The sequence below is a fragment of the Betta splendens genome, chromosome 17, assembly GCF_900634795.4.
Source record: "Betta splendens chromosome 17, fBetSpl5.4, whole genome shotgun sequence".
Lineage (NCBI taxonomy): Eukaryota > Metazoa > Chordata > Actinopteri > Anabantiformes > Osphronemidae > Betta > Betta splendens.
The window spans coordinates 9,465,815-9,488,911 of NC_040897.2; the positions used below are offsets into that span (position 1 = coordinate 9,465,815).

Below are 23,097 nucleotides of genomic sequence, written 5' to 3' on the forward strand. Positions count from 1 at the left end.
TTTGCAATTCTGACAGTGATACAAATCATGGTAAACAGTTTATTTATCAAACCCCTGTACAGTGGTTTTGGATTACAATCAACTAAACAATTAAGTGAATGTAATGAATACATTTTAAAACCATTACTGCTCAAAAGACAGTTAAGTTTCATTCTCACATTTGCAGAACTGTATAAACAATAAAACCCATTATTTCCCCAGCAGTAAGATGCCAGCTATAACTAAAACACTGGGTGGAACTCTTTATTGTTGATTAAATAAAACACTGCCATAAATTTAATCATAAAATCACAAAAGTCAAAAAAATAGAACAGGAAATTATCTGATGGACTGATGAATGACACTGCTCGTTGATTTGATCGTACGCTCTTTGACCTTCTTCTTAACAGGGTCCACTTCAAAGCTCTTCCACAGACGAATGGTCTCGTCTCCAGCAACCGACGCAATGGTAGAGCAGTCTGGACTGAGCGTCAGATTGAGAACTCTGTCCTCGTGGCCTTAAAAAAAAAAAAAAGTAGTAAGATTACATCATAACCATCAAGCAATGAAGATTTTTCATAGTCTGTGCAAACAAAACAGTTCCTCACCATTGAGCTCTGCAACTTTTGAGAGAGATGGATATTTCCAGATTGCAATGTTGTTCTGAGCAAATCCATGAGCAGAGACAAGTTCCTTGTAGTTTGGTGCAAACATCAGGGATGAGATCTAAACCAGAATTATGACATTTGAGGACAGTCCCATGTTCACTCAGAGGTCAAGGAAAACTTAAAAAAAAGTTAAGTAGTATGTTGTTACCTGTGACTGAGTGTCAAGTGCACTGATGCATGAGCCACTGTTTACATTCCAGATTCGGATGTGACGGTCACTGGTACCACCCCCAGAAGCAAGAATATTAGGTTGCCATGGACACCAAGCCAATGCCTATAAATGATATCAAGTCAATTTCAGACTCTACACTTTTATGGCAGGGGATAGATACTACATTTAGATGTCTTTTAATACCCTGCTCACCTTTACAGCTCCTTGGTGTTCACTCCAGCTGTGCACTGGCTGGATGTTTCTACCACTGGCTTGTGACACACAAGGCCACACGAACACCAGGTTATCATTGCCTCCGCTGGCCAGGTACCGCCCATCAGGGGACCACTTCAGCCCACAGACCTCCTGTGAGTGGCCAGTGAGTGTGCAGATGTGATGGTTTTCCAGCCTTACGTCATGATTATGGATTTGTCCTGATCTGGCGCCACTGAGAGACAAGATAATATCAACCCATTAGAAACAATTAAGTAAACCTACTATAAAAAAAAAGTGTTAGATTAATGTTGTCTGAGCTGGAGGAACAACTGTACCTGGAGAGAATGTAATCGTTCCAGCTCAAACTGCCAACTCTAGCAACGTGACTGGCCATGCAGCGTAAGCGCTTCTGGTTTTCTACATCCCACAGCTATGAAACATCACACCATTAAAAAAAGAAAAATCATAGTTACGGCCATAGCCCTTTAACATAGGTTCAACAATTACATTTTCCTGTACAAGTCACATGCCATGTTTATCACACTGACCTGCACATTGCCGTCACTGGTGCCAATAGCGAGGTAGCGTCCCTCTTTGGTCCAGGACAGTGAACAGATGTGGTCCTCATCCGACTCCATTTTCATAAGATGAGTGATGTCGCCATGAGTGGCATCCCACAGGTAAACACTGTTGTGCAGTGCTACAGCAAGAAGATTTCTACTGCTCCAGTCAAGAAGATTCAAATCTAGGGAGGAAATAAACTTTCAGTTGAGTTCATCAACAACAAAAAAACACAACAAGTTTAAATGCAAAACTTACAGAAATCATTTCTTAGATCAGGAGCATCCAAAATTCTCTCAGGAGTTGATGATATGTATCTGGTCTTTTTGATGGAAGCCGGTGTTGCAACATGACTGTATAGGACTTTCAAGTTGTTCTGATAACCTGGAAAACAGACAACACAAGTAAATGTAAATATTAATTATGCTTATGCGTAAAGATCAGCAAGAGAGCGTGCAGATCACCTACCCTCTGGAGCATTTAGGGGTTTCCCTCCAAGATGTAAAATCTTTGCGTCTTCAATGTTGTATCCGTTTAGAGAAACAGACCAGGCTTTCTGGTTTTCCTTTAAAACATAGCATGCTTCAAAATGAGAAGAGGCCTGAATTTGAAACAGGGGTGAAATATTCACGACACAACTTACTGATGAAACTCCTGCATCGTTTGCATCTTCTGGCTCATTTTCCTTTGTGAGCAGGAAACTTGCCACATCCATTTGTTTGCTGTTTCTGGTGGGAATGAAACGGTCGCCCCCCATCTTAGAAGGAGTTTGTTTCTTATTTTTGCCTGCAATATAAAAACAAACATTAACATTTTGGAACACAGTAGTGTTTGACAAAAGTTTGTTCATTTTAACGTGTCATTATGACAGTGGGGGCACGTTCACCTGGCGTCTTGCCCGGAGTTTTGGACGAACTCAGCGACACATTGGCAGATTTCCCAGGCGACAAACCGTTTGGGGCCGGTGCGTTGGATGAACTGGCCTTCCTCTGCCACCTGGCCATGGGGCCGTTTGTGATGGGCATGTCCAGCTTCAAGATGCTGTGGATGTCGTTGTCGAACCCAAACTGTGCCATCTGTAGGCTTTTCACACGATCTGGAGGCAGCGGCGGAAACACACGCGTACGGTTTGAGTTAGCAAGTCGGATAGCTAACCGATGCTAACGCTTTAGCAGTCATTAAGAATCTCCACATAAGCTAACATTTTCCACTTGGTTTATTGAATATACTCGATTTGGTTAACGTTAATGTGACCTAAAATAGAAAAGTTAGCACAGAGGGTAAACGAGCACGATTTAACGCCAACTGGAGGGAACATTTAAAGTATCTGTAGCGTTAACGACTCTATATGTTGTAATTAGTGTTGTGTAAACAAACAACGCAGACCGCCCTTAGAAAGCATTAAAGGTTTCCAGCCCGAATAGAACCAAATGAAACTCACCTTCTCAACAAACCGTGGGATCCACCTCTACACGTATTATCTCAAAGTAAGATTTGAATTTTGCGGTGATGACGCCACACTGTTTAAATGGCACCAAGCGCTCCTGCGATTGGCTCGTTCGAGGCGTTGCCGTTATCGACATGATTCGCTATGGTAACGGGAAAGATGGGCGAATTTGATTGGTGGATCAACTTCCTGAAGGAGTAACGCCTGAAAACAAATTATGTAGGAGGTTACGCCGCCTACTGGTAAAATACGATGCTGGCGTTTGATCATAAACTGTAGAAAACTATTATATTATAAACTGTCAAAAATAGATTAACATAACACTTTAGAGAAAGTAATGAGATTTAAAAAAGAGATTATTAAAACGAAAATGATATATGAGGGGCAAATGATCTGTTCCCATGAGCGAAGTTATCTCATTAGTATTTATGAGGTCTTATGGAAGTAAATTAAATGGCGTGGCTGCATTACTGTAAATCCTCCAGGTGTTGTAAATCCTTCAGGTTTAAGAGAATACACGACATACATGATATAGAGTATCTTTATTTTAACAATGTAATTTTTACTTGAACTGACACATAACAGGTAATACTTATAAACAAATACAATAATGTACAGAATCAAGTCACAAGAACAGCCCTCCACAACTAGACACAGGTATTAATGTGCACATTGTTCCATCAATAGCAAAACAAAACAGGCCTTTATTTGCAGCCTGCCCCTTGGTTCTTAATTCGAAGTTGATATGTATGTGATTAAAACAGACCATTTTCATTCAGTCCAGGTAAGTACTGGTAATTATGACTTTAAATTATGATTTAAAAAATGACTGCACTACACAGTGTCTGTGTAAGAAAAGCTTGCACATTTCTGCATTGAACATATACACTACTTACAGGCATAAATTATATGTTCTATTATCTAAAAGAACAGCACCATTGAAATGTGTTGTGCATGCATGTTAAAGTGCATTTAACAATGTGATCAAACATTCAGTTACAAATGAACGACACACACACACATGATCTTAAAAATGCACGGTGTCATTACAGGGCACTGTTGGTACTGGGGCACATTTTTTTTCAGGGAGTGACTTTGTTTACCCAAGTGAAATAAAGTAGCAAGTAGACGTTCAAATGGAAGCGTAGAGTAGAAAGCTTGAACGGGATCCTTTCATGTAGCCAGGTCGTTGAATTACAAAGTGCTGTAACCACTACCTTTTATTTCTGTAGCCATTTCAGCCATGTCCTTAGGGTAATGTATAATGGACCCAACAACACCTGCAGAAAGATCAAGAGCACAAGTTGGTCTAAGGTTTATTACTGAATAACCCAACCACACTCTCACTGATCCATTTCTAATAACCATTAACTTTGAAACTTTGAATTACTTTCTACCTTTGTGTCACCAGCTGACATGTTACAGTAGGTTATAACAAGGTGAGGGCATACTGCGCAGTAAGTCAACGATGAACAAACACATTCAAAATTAAAAGATGAGTGTTTAACTTTCTAACCATCTTCTCCCAAGGCTGAAAACTGAGAAGCGCACAGAGACTACAGAGAAAACATAAGCGTCACTGTTGTCTTACCTCCAGGGTGCCTCAGACCTAAGCAGAGTGTGAGAAAAACAAAGCACATGACTGTTTTATATTGCCTGAGATTATGAGACTCCATCCACACCACCAGTCAACAACTACGAGCTATGCTGCAGCATTTTATTCATTTAAAAGTACAAATTAAATTGTTCCTATTGTTGTATCTATGCAAATGTCACACAAGACTGTCAATGAGCCATTTAGATCTATCATCAAGAGAAAAGGCTGTCCAATATCAGGTAATAAAAAAATAAAAGTCTTAATTGCTCACCAGATTTCTTGGAGAGGAGAATGCTGATCATGATTAATCCAATAAAGGCCAGCACTGCCAAGATCAGGATCAGATACTTTGGCAAAGGAAACCCTGAAACTAGGAAAATATCCTATTGTGTAACCAGGCAGCATGTCAACAAAACAGGACATTGTGAGACACATATATATATATATTTGATGCATTTGATACAAAGAAAATATACCTGAGAGCTCCTCTGAAAGCCTGAGCTCTTTCACTAGCTTGCTGCATCCCTCCTCAAGCCGCATCCTCTCCATCCTTGTGTGCTGCACGTCCTGATCCCACAGGCCTTTGAGTGTCTGTGCCTCCGTCGTGTGGGCCGTCCACGTGTTGCTGCGGTCCAGCGTCAGATAGAGCTTTCCATCATAGAACACACGGTCGGCCCAGTGCAGCTGAGACCCCTCCAGTATGCACTCACGAGACCGGAGCACAGTGTGGTTTTCTACGAACGACAACAAAAATAGAATCTGACTGACCACGAGATGAGGAGTTTATTCAATACTTTCTATTTCATGATGATCATCTTACTCGGCACTGAGGTCTGGTTGTCACCAATCACAGCGGGGAGCAGGGACTCTGCCAACATGCTTTGGATAACGCTGTGGACTTCCTGGCTCGTGCCAGTCAGAGGGAGTCCATTGAGAAGAACCTGCTGGACGGAATGCTGAGCTCCCACCACTCCCCACTGCTGCACCTGAACAACGACGGTGTCTAAAGGAATGCATCAAGAACAATAAACAAATGCAGAACAATCAGCTGTCATCCCCATGTAAAATGTGCGAACGTAGTAATAAGAAACTGTAGAAGACGCACCAGCACATATGCAGCTTTAAAAGTAAAACCAAAAGTAAAGTACACATCTTAAATGCAATGTTTTGAATTACTATTGCTTTGAAAAACAAACATAAATTATAATTATTATTTTTATTATTAGGAATTGCATTGGAGATCTATGTGCAACTATTAAGAAAAATATTTAATCATTTTAATGCAATGTGCACTGTTCATCTATAAAGCGAGCAGCCACTGAAGTACTGGACTTTCTTATTTACCTACAGTATGTGCTGCTGTGCTTCTCGGTGCAATCCGACAGAAACAACGCGCACACGCTCAAGCCTCTTACCTACTGGAACTGGGAAGCCCCGGCAGAACTTGCTCAACACAAGCAGCAGAAAACCAAGACCCTGCATTTCTAGCGTCGAGGCGCCTCCAGCTTTAAATCCCCGTCAGCTGCGCCCGAACGCGAAGGAAGGACCGAACTCTCCGCTGGTATAAATAGGCAGGATCGGTTTAAGCCATTTAAAGGCAGGCAGCGCAAAAACCGACTTGAACAGAACCACAGCAAAACGAAGACTTCGCAGACGATATGAGGCGACTGGCTCCGAACCTCTCTCTTCCTGAACGGGCTTTAGTTTAAATGTTCGACCTCCTCGCGTTCTGATTGGCTCCCGTCAAACCTGTTCTGATTCAGAAAGTCCCAAGATAAAGTCATAGGGAAAATGTGTTTTAAGCTGCTTATCATCTTAAAAATATAGATGTTCATTAATTATGTTAACTCTTTTTAACATTGTAAAAGTGGGAAGACATCATTATTCACCATGGCAACCGAGATCTAAGTTTTTTTTGTCATGTTGCAGGTTTTTAAGTATATTATCATGTACTCTACGTAAGTTTGAAGTTCACTGCTTTACTTTTTTGACCCAAACTGTGTAAAATCCATTGGTTAATTGAAAAACACGTGTCGGACACAGAACGTTTATATACTGCTACGTTATTGATTAAACTGTGCCAACAGTTTGCAGTTAAGATTAACTACTCCATAACCACTTACAACAGTAAAATACCTCTTACACATTAATGGACAAGTTACAGCCATGCAACAACAGTAAAATGTTAAGGAGCAAAGTTTGAATGCAGGACTTTTCACAGTGCAGTGTTGGCACTTTTACTTAAAGCAACGACAAATGTATAATTTAGTGCCTTTATCTAAATTATTAACAGACTTTGTATATGATTTCTGTTTATAGGTAATATTATGAATTATTTTTGGGACGTTGCCTCTTTTTGTAGTTGATGGTCAACAAACCTGGACAAGATAATCAGTTTTAGTAGAAAGGCTTGGGACACACTGTTTGTTTTCAACTGAGAGGAACAGGAAACATTCCGATGCTTTGATAAACATCCTTTTTAAATTGTCTTTGAACCACATAGATATATATTTAAATGTTGTTGCAACTCTGCAACATGTCAAGTGAAGTGATCTTTTGTTTTTTGTTTTTTGTTTTTTTTATTCTATTTTATGAGTGACTTCTGCTCATCCTGGATGACACTCTATTGTTTTATAGCCTGATAATACAGTTGCTCATTATCTATCCAGATAACAGATCAAGGATGAAAAGTATGTTCTTGCTTTGTATGACAGCTGATGCATTAAAGTGCTGTTATTAGGAACAAGGGAACAAACAAATGATAGTTTTGGTTGGTATCTACAATATTCATGTACAGCACATGTGCATAATGTGTGTTTATTAAAACACATGATTAATATTGTGTTTATGCAACATCACGTAATGGTAGTGGTTAAGATGTATCTGGTGTCTTCTCCAGACCGTTATACAGTACATACCAAACATTTGCAGGCGTACTCTTGAAATGGAAGATATGCAGGAGTCAGGATTGATGGCAAGTGCTGTGTAAACAGTCTGCTGAGCGAGAGTAGGGTTCTTCAAACAGAGAGGGGTTTTAGAGGTCAGGCTGTTCTGTGGCTGTCATCTAAGAGATAAAAAAGATAAAATAAGATAAACATAGTGTATGTTAAAATAAAATGTACACTAGTGTCACAAATGTAAACTGTCCCAAGTGGATGGTAATAAAACAAAGTCTTGAGTCTAAATTTGGACTGAGGACTTTATCAGATCTGTAGCAGAGCCAAGGCTTCCTGTGAGTTTATTCTAAAGCGATGCTGCATAAAAACTGAAAGATGAATAATTAAAAATAAAGTAAATAATTTTTCACTCCCTGGGTGTGAAAGGATGTGTCACTGAAAGGTACAGACTGCAAAGCGAAAAATTTCAACTAAAACAAATTGTGAGTCCAGCATTTAGAAAAGAAGAGTAGGGTTCCAGACAGCTCAGGAAAGATAATACATGAGGAAAGATACTTTTGATCAAGTTGGAAGATTTAGGCTTGCAAACAAAGTGCTCCAAGAATTTCTGTATCATAATCATTACAGTATCCCAATGCTACATAAGCATTGTTGAATCAAAGATTGTAATACACTGTTGGTTTACAGCAAGGATCAGTAATCTGATTAAACACTAGGCAGAGCTTTACAAGCATGACTAAAGCAGCCAATCGTGTAGTCTTTTTCAGAATAGGCCTATTTTATCTTCTTCGTCATAACCAGTTACATCTCATTGCATAATGACTATTAAAAACTTAAAAACAACTTTCATTTGGGGTAAATTGTAAAATTTGGCGTTGCAGTGAATTTATTGTCGCACCGCAGCGCCCCCTGGTGTCCGTCCGTAGGCTCTGCTTCCTCCGGATTGGCTGAGCGGTTGTCAGGAGTGTTTACAACAAACATGGCTTCCCTGTCTGTTGGAGAGCCTCAAGAAATGGAAGGTGAGTGGTCGTGTGACGATGCAGCCGTGTCTTGGCCGTATCCGCGGGGTAAACCGATGTTCATTCAGATAAATGTGACTGCTTGTAAATGAGGGCATCCTACTATTTGATCGCCTTTTTATTAGCCAGACCTTCATCCTTGAGATGCTAGCTAGCTAACAAGCTAATAACAAGACTCGTTTACGTTAGCAGTCGCCGTATTCAGTAAACTAACGGTGCTGTTGACTATTAACGGTTGTTAACAGTGGCTCTATGTTAATCGCTTGTGCTAGTTTAACTGAATTATTGTTTCATGTGACCTATTCACGTATATTACCAATTTTTCAGTGTTAGCTTGTAACTCTGTCTACACTGGTTCAATTGGTCCATCTAGCTAGCATAGCTAGCTAGCAAGGTTAACAGTGTTTGGCCCGTTGAAGCATGCAAGTTAACATCTTCTCTCAGCTTTCTACGACTTCAAATACACCTTGTATCATATTTGTGGTCTATATTGTATCGCAGTGTCCAGGTGTTGCTGTGTGCAGTGCAATAAGACCATGGTTTGATAGTCAGACAAGAGCTGGGTGCTCCACATGACAGCGAGTTCACTGTGAGGTGGCGGGGCAGGGCCTGCTATCTGCATCATATTGCACGAGCATCAGCTAAAATGTGTCTCTGATATTTAATAGGATGGACAGCTCTAAATGTTTTCAATGTAACTGAGCTTCGCTTGTCTTTTTGTGCTGATTGTAGTGGACCGAAGGTGCGAGTCCGAGGAGTCTGGTGATGATGAGACCAGGAGGAAGAGTATCAATGGCGATGCGGACCCCAATCAGCCCACTTCCGCAAGTAAATAATCCCATTTAATAAATTAGATTTATTATGTTGGCTGCAATTATAGCAACTACAACACTTGCACCGTTGATACTATTAGTTTATGTGGCGTATTTTGGCTTCTTTTAAAGGTAAAGAAGAGTCTCCTGTTGACATGGACACTATAACCTTGGACCCAGAGGAGGAGGTTGGAAAATGATTTAAAACTCCACCTTTCTCTCCTTTAACTTTATTTGTGGGTTTTGTGTTTATAACAGTGCAATAACAATCTTTTTACATGATGTGTTTTCTTTCTAGGATGTTGATCTTGTTCATTGTCGCATTGGAAAGATTGAAGGACTAGAGGTGCTACAAAAGGCTAAAGTAAGTAACCTCTACATACATATTCCACTGTTTATTGGTGTAAAAATAGCACCACTTTAGTTATTTGATATCCCTGTCGTGCTTTTTATATCTACAAAGGTTCTATTACCTGTGATAGACATGTGCTTCTTCTTTTCATCTGTCTTTAAACAGACACTCTCCTTACGACAGAATCTCATCAAAAAGATAGAAAACCTTGAAAGTTTGTGCTCACTGCGGGAATTAGATCTATATGACAATCAGATTCGCAAGCTTGAGAACCTGCAAAACCTGACAGAGTTGGAGTAAGTATCTGGATTTGTATTCATTGTCTCCAGTAATTAAAGTGGTTTCATTCTAACAGGGCAATAGTCATGTTGTTTATTGAAAACATTTTTTTAATATACAGAATGAAGTGATACCCTGACAGAGAAACCTGGAAAAGTATAATTGGTCTGAATAGGCATATTTGTTTGACTGTTCAACAGACAGCTTGACGTGTCCTTCAACATTTTGAGAAAGGTGGAGGGCTTGGAGCAGATGACTCGTATGAAGAAACTTTTTCTGCTTCACAATAAAATTAGCAGCATTGCCAACCTTGAAGACCTCACAGGCCTGGAGATGCTGGAGCTGGGTTCCAATCGCATCAGGGTGAGACATGATGAGAAGGCGCCTGTAGTTAGTGAGAAGTTTGGTTATGCCTTTCAATATATTATACACATACATGTACATGTATATTTGGTAACTTGTTGCACTGCTATAGTATTGGATATTATATGACTTTGAGTATAATAATTTTAAAAGGTTTAGTTTTTATTTGTGTTCTTTTGTCTTGTGTTTGCAGGTCATTGAGAATTTGGATTCTCTGACATCATTGCAAAGTTTGTTTCTTGGTACCAATAAAATAACTAAGCTTCAGAATTTGGATGCTTTACACAATCTGTCTGTCCTAAGCATTCAGGTATTTTCACACAAACCTTCAGTACTTACTATAAAATTGTGTTATTTTATAGTAATACGTTGGTTGATTAGTTTTCTGTACATTTTTTCAGAGTAACAGGATTACTAAAATTGAGGGTCTACAAAACCTTGTCAACCTGCGAGAGCTCTATCTCAGTCACAATGGCATTGAGGTCATCGAGGGCTTGGAAAACAACGTGAGTTATACAAATTCAGCAGGCCATTTTTGAAAGGACAGAATGCCAAACTGTATATAATGCATTCTACAAACTGTGCAATTGTGTAACCACTAAATCTGTTTCTGCTCAACCACACAGAAAAAGCTGACCACGCTGGACATTGCAGCAAATCGAGTAAAGAAAATTGAAAATATCAGCCATTTGACAGAGCTGCAGGAGTTCTGGGTATGGATCAGTTGTAGAAATGTTTTTTTAGTATGTAGTGTTGTTACGAAAGGTCTACAGTCTTTTTAATGGACATGTTTTATTGCAGACATTTTCATTTACTACTAATTAATGCATCTAAAGGCCTTTACATTTAAAGTATTAATACATTATGAATATTTATTGAATAATGCAAGTCAGCAAATTTCTACTCGTAAGCAACCAGTGATGGGACAAATCCAATAAATGAGCAAATAGTTTTTTGTTTGTTGTTAAAAAAATAAATTTACTGTTTAATTTATAAATTGACTTGCACATTTGTTGTGTTATATTCTTAATATTTGCTCTACTGATACTACCCACAGTTTATTGCTAAGGACAATGCTAACCATATTGTCTCACTTGCCATTTTGTCTTTCTTTAAACAGATGAACGATAACCAGATAGATAACTGGTCAGATCTGGATGAGCTAAAGAATGCCAAGACTCTGGAGACGGTGTATCTTGAGAGAAATCCGCTGCAGAAGGATCCCCAGTACCGGCGAAAGATCATGCTGGCGTTGCCCAGCGTGCGCCAGATTGACGCTACCTTTATCCGCTTCTAAACTGTAGTATACAACTTCATGATTTTGGCCGTTGCCTCCCTCCCTGCCTGCTCCATCTACAAAAACACATCATTTTGAAACGCACTGGCCTCACACAGGTTCAAAGAAGCTACTTCAAACACAAGTATACATTCCAGCATTGAACTCACTCATTGGTCACTCAACATACATGTATGCATGTGTGCACCCATTAACACATTCATCTGTGCTGTTGTGTGGAAGCTTGCTTATTTATTAAGCTGGATATGAACTGTGAAATAGTATCAAAATCTACTCGTCACCCACCCACTTTTTCATTTTTTGCATGTTGGACACAGTATGGAGATGTGTTCTTTCTTTAGATCAGCAAAATAAGATCAGTCCTGATGATCACACTGCTAAAGTTGCACTGCAGATGTATGAGAGGAACATTTTGTTGTTAAACTATGATGGGGTTTATTTACATTATTCCTTTTAGTTGTGCAGGATCAGACTGTTCACACAGAGAACAGTGTTGATTAAATGAACAAATGAACCTCAATAATAAAAGGGAAATCCACACCAGATTCTAATTTCCATATAGAAAGACATTAATGTTCCATCCTTCAAGTGTTTTAAACTAGGAGCAAACCGTTGCAGTAACAGAAAGATCTACAGTTTATCAACATGGTACTTGCACTCTGTGTTTTTAAAGAAAACATATCCTTTACATTATAACCAGATGAGTCAATTTATTAAACTGGTCCTCTTTCTGATAAAGGGCAGGTTGTGATTTTCCGCAGCCTTGTCTATTTCTTGCCTGAATATTTTACAGATTGTAGGTCAGTTCTTCTTTACAAGTCACCTCTGCAGTAAAATAAAGTTAAAGCGAATGTAAAATCTTTTAATGTGTCCATAATTAGTTAGTTAGTTAGTTTCTGTAATCTAACTTTTACTACTTTTTTTTAATGAGAAGAATTGATAGGTTTCATTTGGTTTGATTAACTACAGTAAATGTACATTCTTTCTGAAGTAAGTTTACCTAGTAATAATGGAAATGGTCAAACAGAAGATAATGAATTATGTAGGATAATTAACATCAAGATTTTGACACAGACCGTTTTTAAACTGAGATGTTAAATGGTTAGATGTGTCACTACATGACAGTCTGACATTTTCATTCAGCCTCCAGAGCGGCTTAAATAGAAATGTAGGTCTTCATTGGCTATAGCTCGACCACAAACATGGCCACCCTGAACTCATGTAAAGGGGAATACCTTTTTTTGTATATAATGCTTCAGTGAGGTTAGTTTACTCCCTGTTAAATTCAATAAGTCGAAATTCTTACTCAGGGAGAAAGGATACATGTCAACACAGTATAGATGCATCAGACATAATCGGCTTAAGATAAATTAAGTGCTCTCTGTACAATCTAAGAAAATAAAGTAAATTAATTATTTTCATTGAGCCTTCCTTAACACCTTGTAAAAGAGTGATAATACTGATTCATTGTTTGTTAGACAATAACAGCATCACATCCTGTTTTGTATAACAAAATATCTGTACTGTATTTTTACATGACAGTGTAATCTTTACAAAAGAAACAACTTGATACTATAGACTAGAAGTCTTTTAATTCCACTTGGTAATGTGACCTTTACTATGAGGTGCAGAAAATGCATAAGCCCATATTAGCAAAACATTTAGGACGTTAAAGATTACTAATCACTGTTAATAGGAATGTGTGTTTATTTCATAATCAATTTAAGTTACTTTATGAGTGGCCAGTATATTTGAAAATGTAATTTTCTGTATTTGTAAATATAGTTTGGACTTCACCTGTAAAGTCAGTGCCATCATCACCTCCCTTTTGTAAAGTGATATTCTGTTTTTGCTAGGCAGCGGTTTTGTGTGGGATACTGTAAAGTAACTCAACTTAACCGGTAATGAGCAGTTATTGCTGTTAGCTCGTTAGAACTGAATCTTAAGGTTTGGTTGATGCTGTTTTCAAACTGAATGTATTATGCAAATAACAATAAAATGACACTACTTAAATAGGAAGTCTATAATTTTGGTTTATAATATAGCATATTTGACTGATGCATTGCACCTTCGAAACAAAACATTATCAAGTTTTTCTAATCAAGTAAAATGTGTTTTTTTTCTTTATAAGCTGCAACTATAGAAAATATAAACAACAGAAAGTGTAGTTGTACTTTAAACTATCAGTGAAATATCACTTTGAATTTCAAATTAAATTTAATTCAGTAAAACATAAGTCTGATTAGTTGTCTTTGTTCTTTATATGTAATAATTATTATAAAGAATTATATTTTGTATTGTATGTGCTAACATCATGGCAATTCCGAAGCATTCCTCAAAAATTATTATGAAAGCGTTCACACTTCAACGTAAGAGTGACTTAAAACTCAATATAACAAGTTAACAAATTCTATACCGCTATAGACGACATTTTTATGTTACACCTACATTGACCACAATGCAACTCGTGCCTGACGCATGGGGCTCGCGCCGCGCTAGGCAGGGAAAAGGGACGTCTCGACGCATGCGCCACATTTATGTTGTTGTTTGTGGCGGTAAGATGGCGGCGCTCGGAGACACCTCAGCTCCGGGGGTGAACGGGTTAATACAACAATTCACAGCAATAACAGGTAAAAATAGCATTTTTCTCAGCATCTGAACTAATGAGTAGATTTGAATTGTCCCCTAGGAATATCCCACTTCCCAGCAAAGCACCAAAGTAGTGCGCAGATGAAAATACGGACGTTGAGTCTTGCTGTGGCCCCTGCGCTGTCAGTGCTTTGCAGGAGGAAAAGCACTAGCATTTATCTGCTAAACTCAAGTGAGGGATTTAGGAAAACGAGAATAAACTATTCTGCATTAAACAGCGCCTGTCATAGCCACTTCAAACTATGAGATATTCTCCGGGGTGCCCGTTGCGGTCACCATGTCGCCAGCTCGGAGCTGGTCTTTTGCTCTTTCTGCGCTGGTTGTTGTTTGATAATGTGGAATGGACGTCGCTGTGTAACATTTCCCTTCTTCATCACCGGCCAGGCTTAGTGCTGTCTTACTGTCTGCCTCACTCGGGCTCTGCTGTCAGCCACACTCGACTGGACTCACTTTCTGCCTGTGACCAGTCGCTCCCTCGCCCTTAGTGGTTCATGTGTGCTTCATTTTGACAGATAGTGTTTCACTTTGGAAGTAGTTTAATGAAGAAAAGCGGGGACGAGTTCGGGGGCTGCTACAGTTAGAAAGTGAAACGGACATGCGCAGTAGCTGCGGAGCGGTCATCGTAGCTGCACGGTATTGTGCACTTAAAAAGGCTAAAACTAAATACTGTGATCCGCCGTTTCACAAGGCAGTAATAAAGAACAACTTGTCGCTGTCATGTATTTTTATATTCTTACGTATAGTGTGAAAACATTAAGCGACTCTTTGCTCTGAACACATGGCGTGTAGCCTACAATTTGAATTAGTGCAAATCAATTTCCAAAGCATACTACTATTTTTTCTTTTTTTAATTTACAGTAGTATGTTTTTTTTCATTTGTTTGCGGCACTTTCACTCATTTCTTTTAGAGATTTCTTTCCGACTTGTAAAGCCTAGTGGTCGGTGAAGCACTTACAAGTTTACCTTGATGTAGCAATAGCACAGTGTACAAATACCTATTGAGAAATAAAATAAAATGCATGCAATACAATTGTATTTAATCTTTAAATCACATAATACAGGTACATATTATTTATTATATTTAAATGTGATTTGATTATAAATTGTACAATAATTTGTACATCAGTAGAGAGTCCTGTCATGATTGATATTATTATATTAATATTTGCCACTGTACCAATTAGATGTAAAGAAAAACTCTGTTCATAATCAGTCTCTATTGTGTATGCTAATAAAGTACAATTATATATTAGTGTGCATCATTACCTGGTGTATGTTCACCACTTTCAGGAGCCACAGAGAGTGTAGGCAAACACATGTTGGAAGCATGCAACAACAACCTGGAGATGGCAGTAACCATGTTTCTGGATGGAGGTGGGATTGCAGAGGAGCCCAGCACCAGCACCAGTTCAGCAGCTTCGAGCAGCAGAGCTCCCCCTTCAGAGTAAGATGTTTCCTCTTTATAAACATGTCAGGGGTTCACATAATTTATTGTCTTTAAAAGGATTAGAACACTAGATTAAGTACATCTACAGATTCTTTTGTGTTTCTTTTTTAATCTATTTCTGGAGCAGGTCCACTCTTTTGGAGGCAGCCACATCACTACTACTTATTACATAGCTTTTCTAGATTAATATGACATTCGTTGTTTCTTGTCTCAGTGAGGTACGGGCACCCATTCCACAGAAGCAGGACATATTGGTGGAACCTGAACCACTGTTTGGAGGTATAGTATGGTTGTACTAATGTCTTACTTTCTGCTGCGATTGCCTGCACTGTTTTCATAGACTGAATGTAGCTTTTGATGCGTCTGTTTTTTGCTTAAACCAAAAAGTACCAAAACGAAGAAGACCTGCTCGTTCAATATTTGATGGTTTCCGGGATTTCCAAACAGAAACAAGTAGGTATAAAGTCTAGCTGGTACATTTGGTATTTTTTTATTGTAGTGTATATTGTAGAGTTTTCTTTCCCCAGTCCGTCAGGAGCAGGAGCTGCGTAACGGAGGAACAGTGGATAAGAAACTGAGCACCTTGGCAGACCTTTTCCGTCCTCCCATTGAGCTCATGCACAAAGGCAGCTTTGAGACGGTGAGGAGTCACTCACTGGACGGGCTACACCACATGTCTTTATTCTCGTGTGTGAACCTTTAGTGAAATTTAGATCATAGTCAGGAAACAAGGTGCCCTAAAAGTGGTAAAGATGATGTTTTTGTGACTGTCTACTAGAAGATGTACCCACATAAAATGGATCTAGTCACTGACATGTCATTACATAACACAAAATTAAGTCAAAACAGTCTGTTTGGTAAATATAAGTAGTTCTTCAGGCTGCGATTTTTAAGCAGAATTTGCCTTTCAGATGACAAAGATGGTAGATTATATCCTTCTGTATTTCCTCTTTTGTGTTTCTAGGCAAAAGACTGTGGGCAGCTGGAGAACAAGTGGCTGATGATCAATATTCAAAATGTGCAGGATTTTGCCTGTCAGTGTCTGAACAGGGATGTTTGGAGTAACGATGCAGTAAAAACCATCATCAGAGAACATTTTATATTCTGGCAGGTGTGTGTTTTTTGTTGTTTTTGTTCTCATACATGATTGGATGTTGTCACACTCCTGCAGATTTTGTCCTGTGTGGCACAAATTACAGCCAATTTTACTGAAATAGAAGCGTATTCTTCATGTACACCAAATATACAATTGTGTACTCTTTGTTTTGTTTCATTAGTAAAGAGAATGTGCAAGATTAAAACAAATACATTTACTACTACTTAGTAAAAAACATTTTACATATAGGTGATTGCTAGAAACAGTGGCCTAAGAAGTCACTACTTACTTCATACTTTTTCCATGTTAACCAAGCTGTGCAATTTTTTTTCTCAGGTATATCATGATAGTGAAGAGGGACAACGATACATTCAGTTCTATAAGCTGAACAAGTTTCCTTACATTTCCATTCTCGATCCCCGTACAGGTGAGTGTTCATGTGGTGGTAATGCAGTTTTGTATTTTAAACTGGACCAAAACATTGCCTCACTGCTCTCACACTACTTCTCATCTATAACTCGCCAGTGTCATGTGTATGCATCTTTATTTTTATAACGAGACAATCTACTCGTCTAGAGCACAAGCATTATGGGAAGTAAAGCTGTCCTCATTGTAACCAAATGGTCTTTGCAGATGTTGCATTTGAACACATCCCTTTCCAATTTTTAAGTTAATTTCTAGAACATAAATAATACAAATAGTTTTGTAACTGATCTAAGTTGTTTCATAATGTCTTCTTTACAGGTCAAAAAATGGTGGAGTGGAACCAGCTGGATGTGACATCGTTCCTGGAGCAGGCGACTGGCTTCCTGGCTGAGCACGGGCAGCTCGATGGGCCATCCTGCCACACACCCCCTGCCAAACGAGCTCGCTCTGTGGGTCTCTCATGTCATGTATCACCTTTTTAATTAGTTTTTATTCTGGTCATTTTTTCCCTATCAAACTCCCTGTTACAAATTATACTTGCAGACTCACTATTTGGCTTTTGTCATTAATATAGATGTATAAGATGTATTGTTGTGCATTTGGAGGTCTTGAAATGTGTGCTACATTTACCAGATGCAAATCATCACTTCTCTTTTTGATATCTAATAACTGTGCTTCTATTCTAGGAGAGTCTAATTGATGCCAGTGAAGACAGTCAGCTAGAAGCAGCGATCCGTGCCTCCCTGCAGGAGACCCACTATGAGTCCACAAACATCCCTGAAGCTCCAGATTCCCCCCGGTCTGAAGACGAATCAGATGCGGAGCCTTTCTCTGATAGCGAGGGTCCCGTCTCGGTTGATGGCTCAGACAGCGAAACGCCAGTAGCCCACGAAGAGAAAAGTTCTGTCAGCAAGCACAACCCAGTCCCTTCTGTCACTGCAGCCCAGCAGCGTCTACATCCCGATAGTTCAACATCCTCCCACAGAAAGTCTCCATACAAAGAAAACAACCACAGTCACAAGAAAGAGGAAAGCAAAAAGAACCACTTGGAACCATTAGCTGCTGTCCCTCGTCATCCTCAGCCTGATGGTGATACTGGAGGGATCAGCTGCTCTTCAGCAAATAAAAGTCAGTTGGTCAGTGCTGGTTCATCACAGGCCAGCGCCACCACAGCCTCTGATGTAGAGTGTCCTGACGACAACGGTACATCAGTGACTCTCTTGATTATCGCTTCAATTTAAACTGAACTATATTCAGAATATTTAAAACCTTTTTTCTCCATAGGTCCCAAAGCTAGATTGATGCTTCGTTACCCAGATGGACAGAGGGAGCAAATTTCATTGTCATCAAAAGCAAAACTTATGGTAAGAATACGCATCAAATCATCAAATGTGGTTTAAGTACATGGTTCAAAGATTTAAAGTTTTCCTAGTGAAGTTACCTGGAACTTATGGCGACTGGAGTTTATTTAAGTGATTTTTAAAATGTCATACTTAATAATAATGAATAAACATAATGAATGAATTTTAAAGTGATCACTGAAGGCATCTTATATCTGGTCTGTCATTCTCTCTTTCCTGAAGGCCCTGGTAAGACACGTCCAGTCCAAAGGTTACCCTAACGAACAGTTCGAACTTGTCACCAACTTTCCCAGAAGGAAGCTCACTCATTTGGACTATGACATCACACTGCAGGAGGCGGGACTTTGTCCACAGGAGACTGTATTTGTGCAGGAGAGGAACTAGCCTTTTTTTCAGACATACTCAACCTTTTGCTTGTCTGTATCTCTGGTAGACCTCACACTTTCACCAATTATCTGGGATGATGTTGCTGGCTCTCATCCCATAACCTTCTGTTCTCTTGAAATTAGGTTTTTTTTTTGTGTGCAGTCAGTTATTAGTGGATGGACTACTATCGCTGCCACTCAATTAGTCAGTGAACACTGATGTCTCTGCTGACAGCCTAATCAATTTGCAATTGGCCAGTAAGGTGTTACAGGTTCCAGCAGTCTTTTAATATTTTAATGTGATATATTCTGTTCTGATGCAGTCTCTGGTTTGTTACTGAGACACATTAGTTTAGAATATAAAGGATTTATCCCATACAAAAAAAACAAAACAAATTATGAATTACTAAATTGTGCTTATGTACTTGGGACTTGTACAAACAGACATGATAAATGTCAGAGTTTATTTTCTAGTATTTTTATTTTCTGTACCTGGGGACAGGTAAAGGGAGGCTCACTTACGTTTATTTTGACCCAGATTTGGTCTCTCACCCTGTCATTTTTTTTTGAACATTTGTAATTATTTAAAGTAGAGGCTGTTAAAGAAAAGTTCTACAAATTGCAAGTCAAGAAAATGTCAGCTGTCTGTGACACTCGTGTGTAGATCTGTAAAGATTCGGGTTGATCTGCACATTTTTACTCCAGTTTGTATTAGAGACTAGAAGATTGTTTTTGGATTTCAACTTTTGATACAGAAGGGAATGAATGAAGCGTGGTACATCTCATCAGTCGGACCTACACTGTACAGAAATGGCTTAGAGAGACTGATATTTAGCTGTAGGAACTGTTTCTTTCTTTTTTTTATATGCTGCCAAGAAAATATGCTGATGTTGAAATATATCCACCAAATCCAAGAGGGGTTCTGATTGGTCTTTTGTTAAGCTTATTTTATAAAGACACTTAGCAGCCAGTAATAAATAACATGGAAGCATTGTACCATAATGCTGCAACCAGTTTTATTGCAAAACTGGATGTACACTAAATACACGTGGAGATAATAATTCTACCTTTTGTTATGATTCAATTTGTTCAACTTGTCCCTGCTGAGATTCTTTACTGGCACATTTTAAGATTAAAATATGAATCGATAATTTCAAAAGGGCTGATTTAGATCTTTTGGGATATTGTCCTAGATCTGGTTTATGCTTGGTTTGCATTTGAGATGATGCATGATGTCCTGTGTTGCGTCTCAAAGTGTGACGTGTTACATTTTCGATGCATCATCTCCTGATCAAAGCCAAAGCCAAAATCTCATTTCAGAAGGAATATCCAGTTTCCAGAAAGAATTATGCCACATGCAGTTTGCTCTTTATGCAGTGTCACCATGTAATGAACTAGGTAAACAAATCTGACATGGATCAAGGGTTATCTGTAGAAATAGAGACTGATCAGACAATCCACAAAGTTAGCCTCTGCAGGCATTCAGGAGCAAGGCTTTTGCTGATTAAAATGCACATTAAACTTCTCCAAAGAAAACTGCTCAGTGTTTAATGTGGTGTGGACCCAACCAGAACAATAACTTCATAGTGAGATGCTTGTGAGACGTGGAGGGGCAGTATGAAGATAATGGGTTCAAAAGACATACTGTATGTGGAGGTGAGTTATGCTATAGATGCACCATGAACAAGTGATTCAGTCCTTCCAAAGTTCCAGTTGCATCACACTCGGCAAACAGAGGAATCCAGATGATCATTCAAAATGTCCTGGAAATATTGTGACATTTAGAAACAAAAAAGAAACTGGTTAAATGATTGTATTTTAGCAGCTGAAAATGGCAGTTGTGCAAAGCAGCAGGACATCCTCTTGGGATTTGTGTAATACTGGTATCAAACCTTAACTAATAACCACATGAAACATTTTAAGAGTTATGTTAAATGGACCGATTTGGGATTTAAAAAGTAACATCAAACTTTCGTGTGCCTCACTGTTGTCTTCTGTAGCGGTGGTAATGTGCCCTCAAATGCAAAAACCCAACCACCAACAAGGACAAGTCCACCGGTGGGTGGAAATAATACGCGTTTAGGAACATTCAAAATATTTACTGAGGTTGGACACACTGCTTATAATCAACACATTCAGTAGTTGTGTGTGCAACATGTCTCAGCGGGCCTTTAGTTGTTGCAGTTCTGCAGATGAGCTGCTTTCCCCTCCGCGTTTAGTCATTTTAGTTTAGTGTTTTAGACTGAACATTTGAGCATTTCTAGGATTTAATCAGCTGCTTTGTGATCCAAACAATTTCATATGAATATGAAATAACCATATATGAATATGTGAATAAATCAATAACAAGCATTATTTTGGAGCCTTTTGGTTCTAATAGCTATCAATAAATAACATATTCAATCAATTTACCTTTATAGGCCTGTGTTACACCTACTTCTTACCAGCACTTAAAGATTATTTTGAGCAAACAATTTTAGATTCAGGGTCATATTTTTAAACTTGCTTAAATTTGAAATTCATGTAAAATTTAAATAAAAGTTAACATCATTGCGTGGGCAGGTCAGGGTTGAGTGAAAGGGACGTGCAGGTGTGCAAACAGAGGAGGACGTTGACTCTTTCAGGGACATCCCGTCACCTCCTCTGAGCAGGACACAGGGCGGCTGCACCAGCTCGTTCTGTTGTACCAAACCATATGAACGAGACCAGTTGAGACGAAGGAAAACAAATGTACGCTCGTCTTCTGTCAATGCATTTGTCAGTGCTGGGAGGTGAATGAGGGCACAGGGTCGCAGACATGTGCTTTCATTCCTGGTTTGTTGCATAAGAAGGATGTTGACCCCAGGCATCGCAGAAATCATTGCATGAAATCAATGCAAGTTAATGAGTGATCCATGGGATCAGAGAGGCTGAGTTTAAAAGGTCACTTTCCCTATGGTCTGCATGTAAGTAAAAGAAAAAGCCAAATCTTGCAATCATAGTTGATTTTGATAGTTTATTTAGTTTAGTAAAAAAGGCCAAAGTTGAAAGTTTAACAAAAGACTTTATTACGATGCATCACAGGGTGCAGCCCTTACTGGACTCTGGCCAGCACCACAGATCATATCACAGCGTATCTTGTCCTCTGGGGCATTGATTGTGATTTCTCCATCTTCTTCACTGCCAGCTGATGGAAAGAAGAATGTGCTACTGAGCACGCAAGCTTTAGTCCACATATACATATGTGATGTAAAAGAAAGTAAACAAGTACATTTACTCAAGTGCTTAATTATAAATTTCAGGACTTCTGGTCTCTGAATATTTAACAGAATGATGCCATTAGGTGCTACACAGTCCTACTTATGACCTTAATGGTGCTATATTAATCTATACTTCTTCCTATGCCAATTTGGTTTATTGGCTTTTGTTACCAATTGCCTTTTGTTTGTTTTTTTCTTTATTTTTCTATATACTTTTTTTACATTGTGTGTGGTGTAAAATGTTCGAAATAAACTGATCAAATTAAATCAATGGAATAATAAACTGTTATAATACACATGAGCTGTTTACATGCAGAGCCAGAACAAGTTTTCACACTTAACTGAATTGAAGAAAATATTAATATTGAGAATCAACTGTCTGCAATAGTCACATTTCTCAATATAAGAGCAGCTACATCATTTATATGGGGATTAGAATAAAGCACCATAATAACCTAATTATGTGATCACTCTTTTCTTGTTGGGATAGTCCCCTCAACCCATGTGCAAACATTTGCTGTGTTCTTCTTCTGCTGATCTACTCTTTTTATTCATTTTACTTGACGAACCCAAATGGAACTCAAACTTGGTTTTATTGCAAAGGCAAAGATGCTAACAGGCTCAACTGCACCAACCAGTACTTACTTACCGAGTTGCATCACAAAACTCCTTGTGAAACAATTTGATGACAATTCAATATCTGGCAGAAATGACAGTGTTGTTAGTTAATTTAAACAAATCGACATGAACTTTAGCTTGTGTGTTCAGATTTTCTAGATATTTCCACTTACAGTGTACGAGCTACTATAGAAATCTTTTGAAACAGTGTATGTAAACTCATGTCATTGTGTCATTTTACATTTGGCTTTGTGAAAA

General features: G+C 38.7%; 4 protein-coding genes across 5 annotated transcripts; 2 read left to right on the plus strand and 2 right to left on the minus strand.

Annotated features, from left to right (window-relative positions):
* Positions 1-25: 25 nt before the first annotated feature.
* Positions 26-3,170, minus strand: cdc20 (cell division cycle 20 homolog). The gene is made up of 11 exons (XM_029132312.3): positions 3,017-3,170; positions 2,462-2,671; positions 2,219-2,361; positions 2,044-2,140; positions 1,834-1,959; positions 1,563-1,759; positions 1,350-1,444; positions 1,012-1,246; positions 796-921; positions 588-705; positions 26-497 (listed from the first exon to the last, which is right to left on the minus strand). The coding sequence occupies exons 2-11, from the start codon at positions 2,649-2,651 to the stop codon at positions 319-321; spliced, it is 1,506 nt and encodes a 501-aa protein (XP_028988145.1). The 5' UTR covers positions 2,652-2,671; positions 3,017-3,170; the 3' UTR covers positions 26-318.
* Positions 3,171-3,547: 377 nt separating this feature from the next.
* On the minus strand, positions 3,548-6,335 carry LOC114844742 (uncharacterized). The gene is made up of 6 exons (XM_029132330.3): positions 6,035-6,335; positions 5,440-5,622; positions 5,096-5,353; positions 4,891-4,989; positions 4,614-4,631; positions 3,548-4,302 (listed from the first exon to the last, which is right to left on the minus strand). The coding sequence occupies exons 1-6, from the start codon at positions 6,099-6,101 to the stop codon at positions 4,217-4,219; spliced, it is 711 nt and encodes a 236-aa protein (XP_028988163.1). The 5' UTR covers positions 6,102-6,335; the 3' UTR covers positions 3,548-4,216.
* Positions 6,336-8,394: 2,059 nt separating this feature from the next.
* On the plus strand, positions 8,395-13,651 carry ppp1r7 (protein phosphatase 1, regulatory (inhibitor) subunit 7). 2 transcript variants are annotated; one of them, XM_029132320.3, is made up of 10 exons: positions 8,395-8,535; positions 9,268-9,363; positions 9,480-9,535; positions 9,646-9,711; positions 9,865-9,995; positions 10,179-10,341; positions 10,535-10,651; positions 10,743-10,847; positions 10,968-11,054; positions 11,462-13,651. In XM_029132320.3, exons 1-10 carry the CDS (start codon positions 8,496-8,498, stop codon positions 11,636-11,638), a joined length of 1,038 nt encoding a protein of 345 aa, XP_028988153.1. In that variant the 5' UTR covers positions 8,395-8,495; the 3' UTR covers positions 11,639-13,651. The 2 variants fall into 2 exon arrangements, with proteins under 2 accessions (XP_028988153.1, XP_040924169.1); XM_041068235.1 differs by having other exon boundaries at positions 8,481-8,583.
* A 461-nt stretch (positions 13,652-14,112) lies between these two features.
* On the plus strand, positions 14,113-20,048 carry ubxn7 (UBX domain protein 7). The gene is made up of 11 exons (XM_029132311.3): positions 14,113-14,268; positions 15,578-15,731; positions 15,949-16,013; positions 16,122-16,187; positions 16,262-16,374; positions 16,699-16,845; positions 17,167-17,257; positions 17,575-17,705; positions 17,943-18,459; positions 18,541-18,620; positions 18,840-20,048. Exons 1-11 carry the CDS (start codon positions 14,163-14,165, stop codon positions 18,999-19,001), a joined length of 1,632 nt encoding a protein of 543 aa, XP_028988144.1. The 5' UTR covers positions 14,113-14,162; the 3' UTR covers positions 19,002-20,048.
* The last annotated feature ends 3,049 nt before the right edge of the window (positions 20,049-23,097 follow it).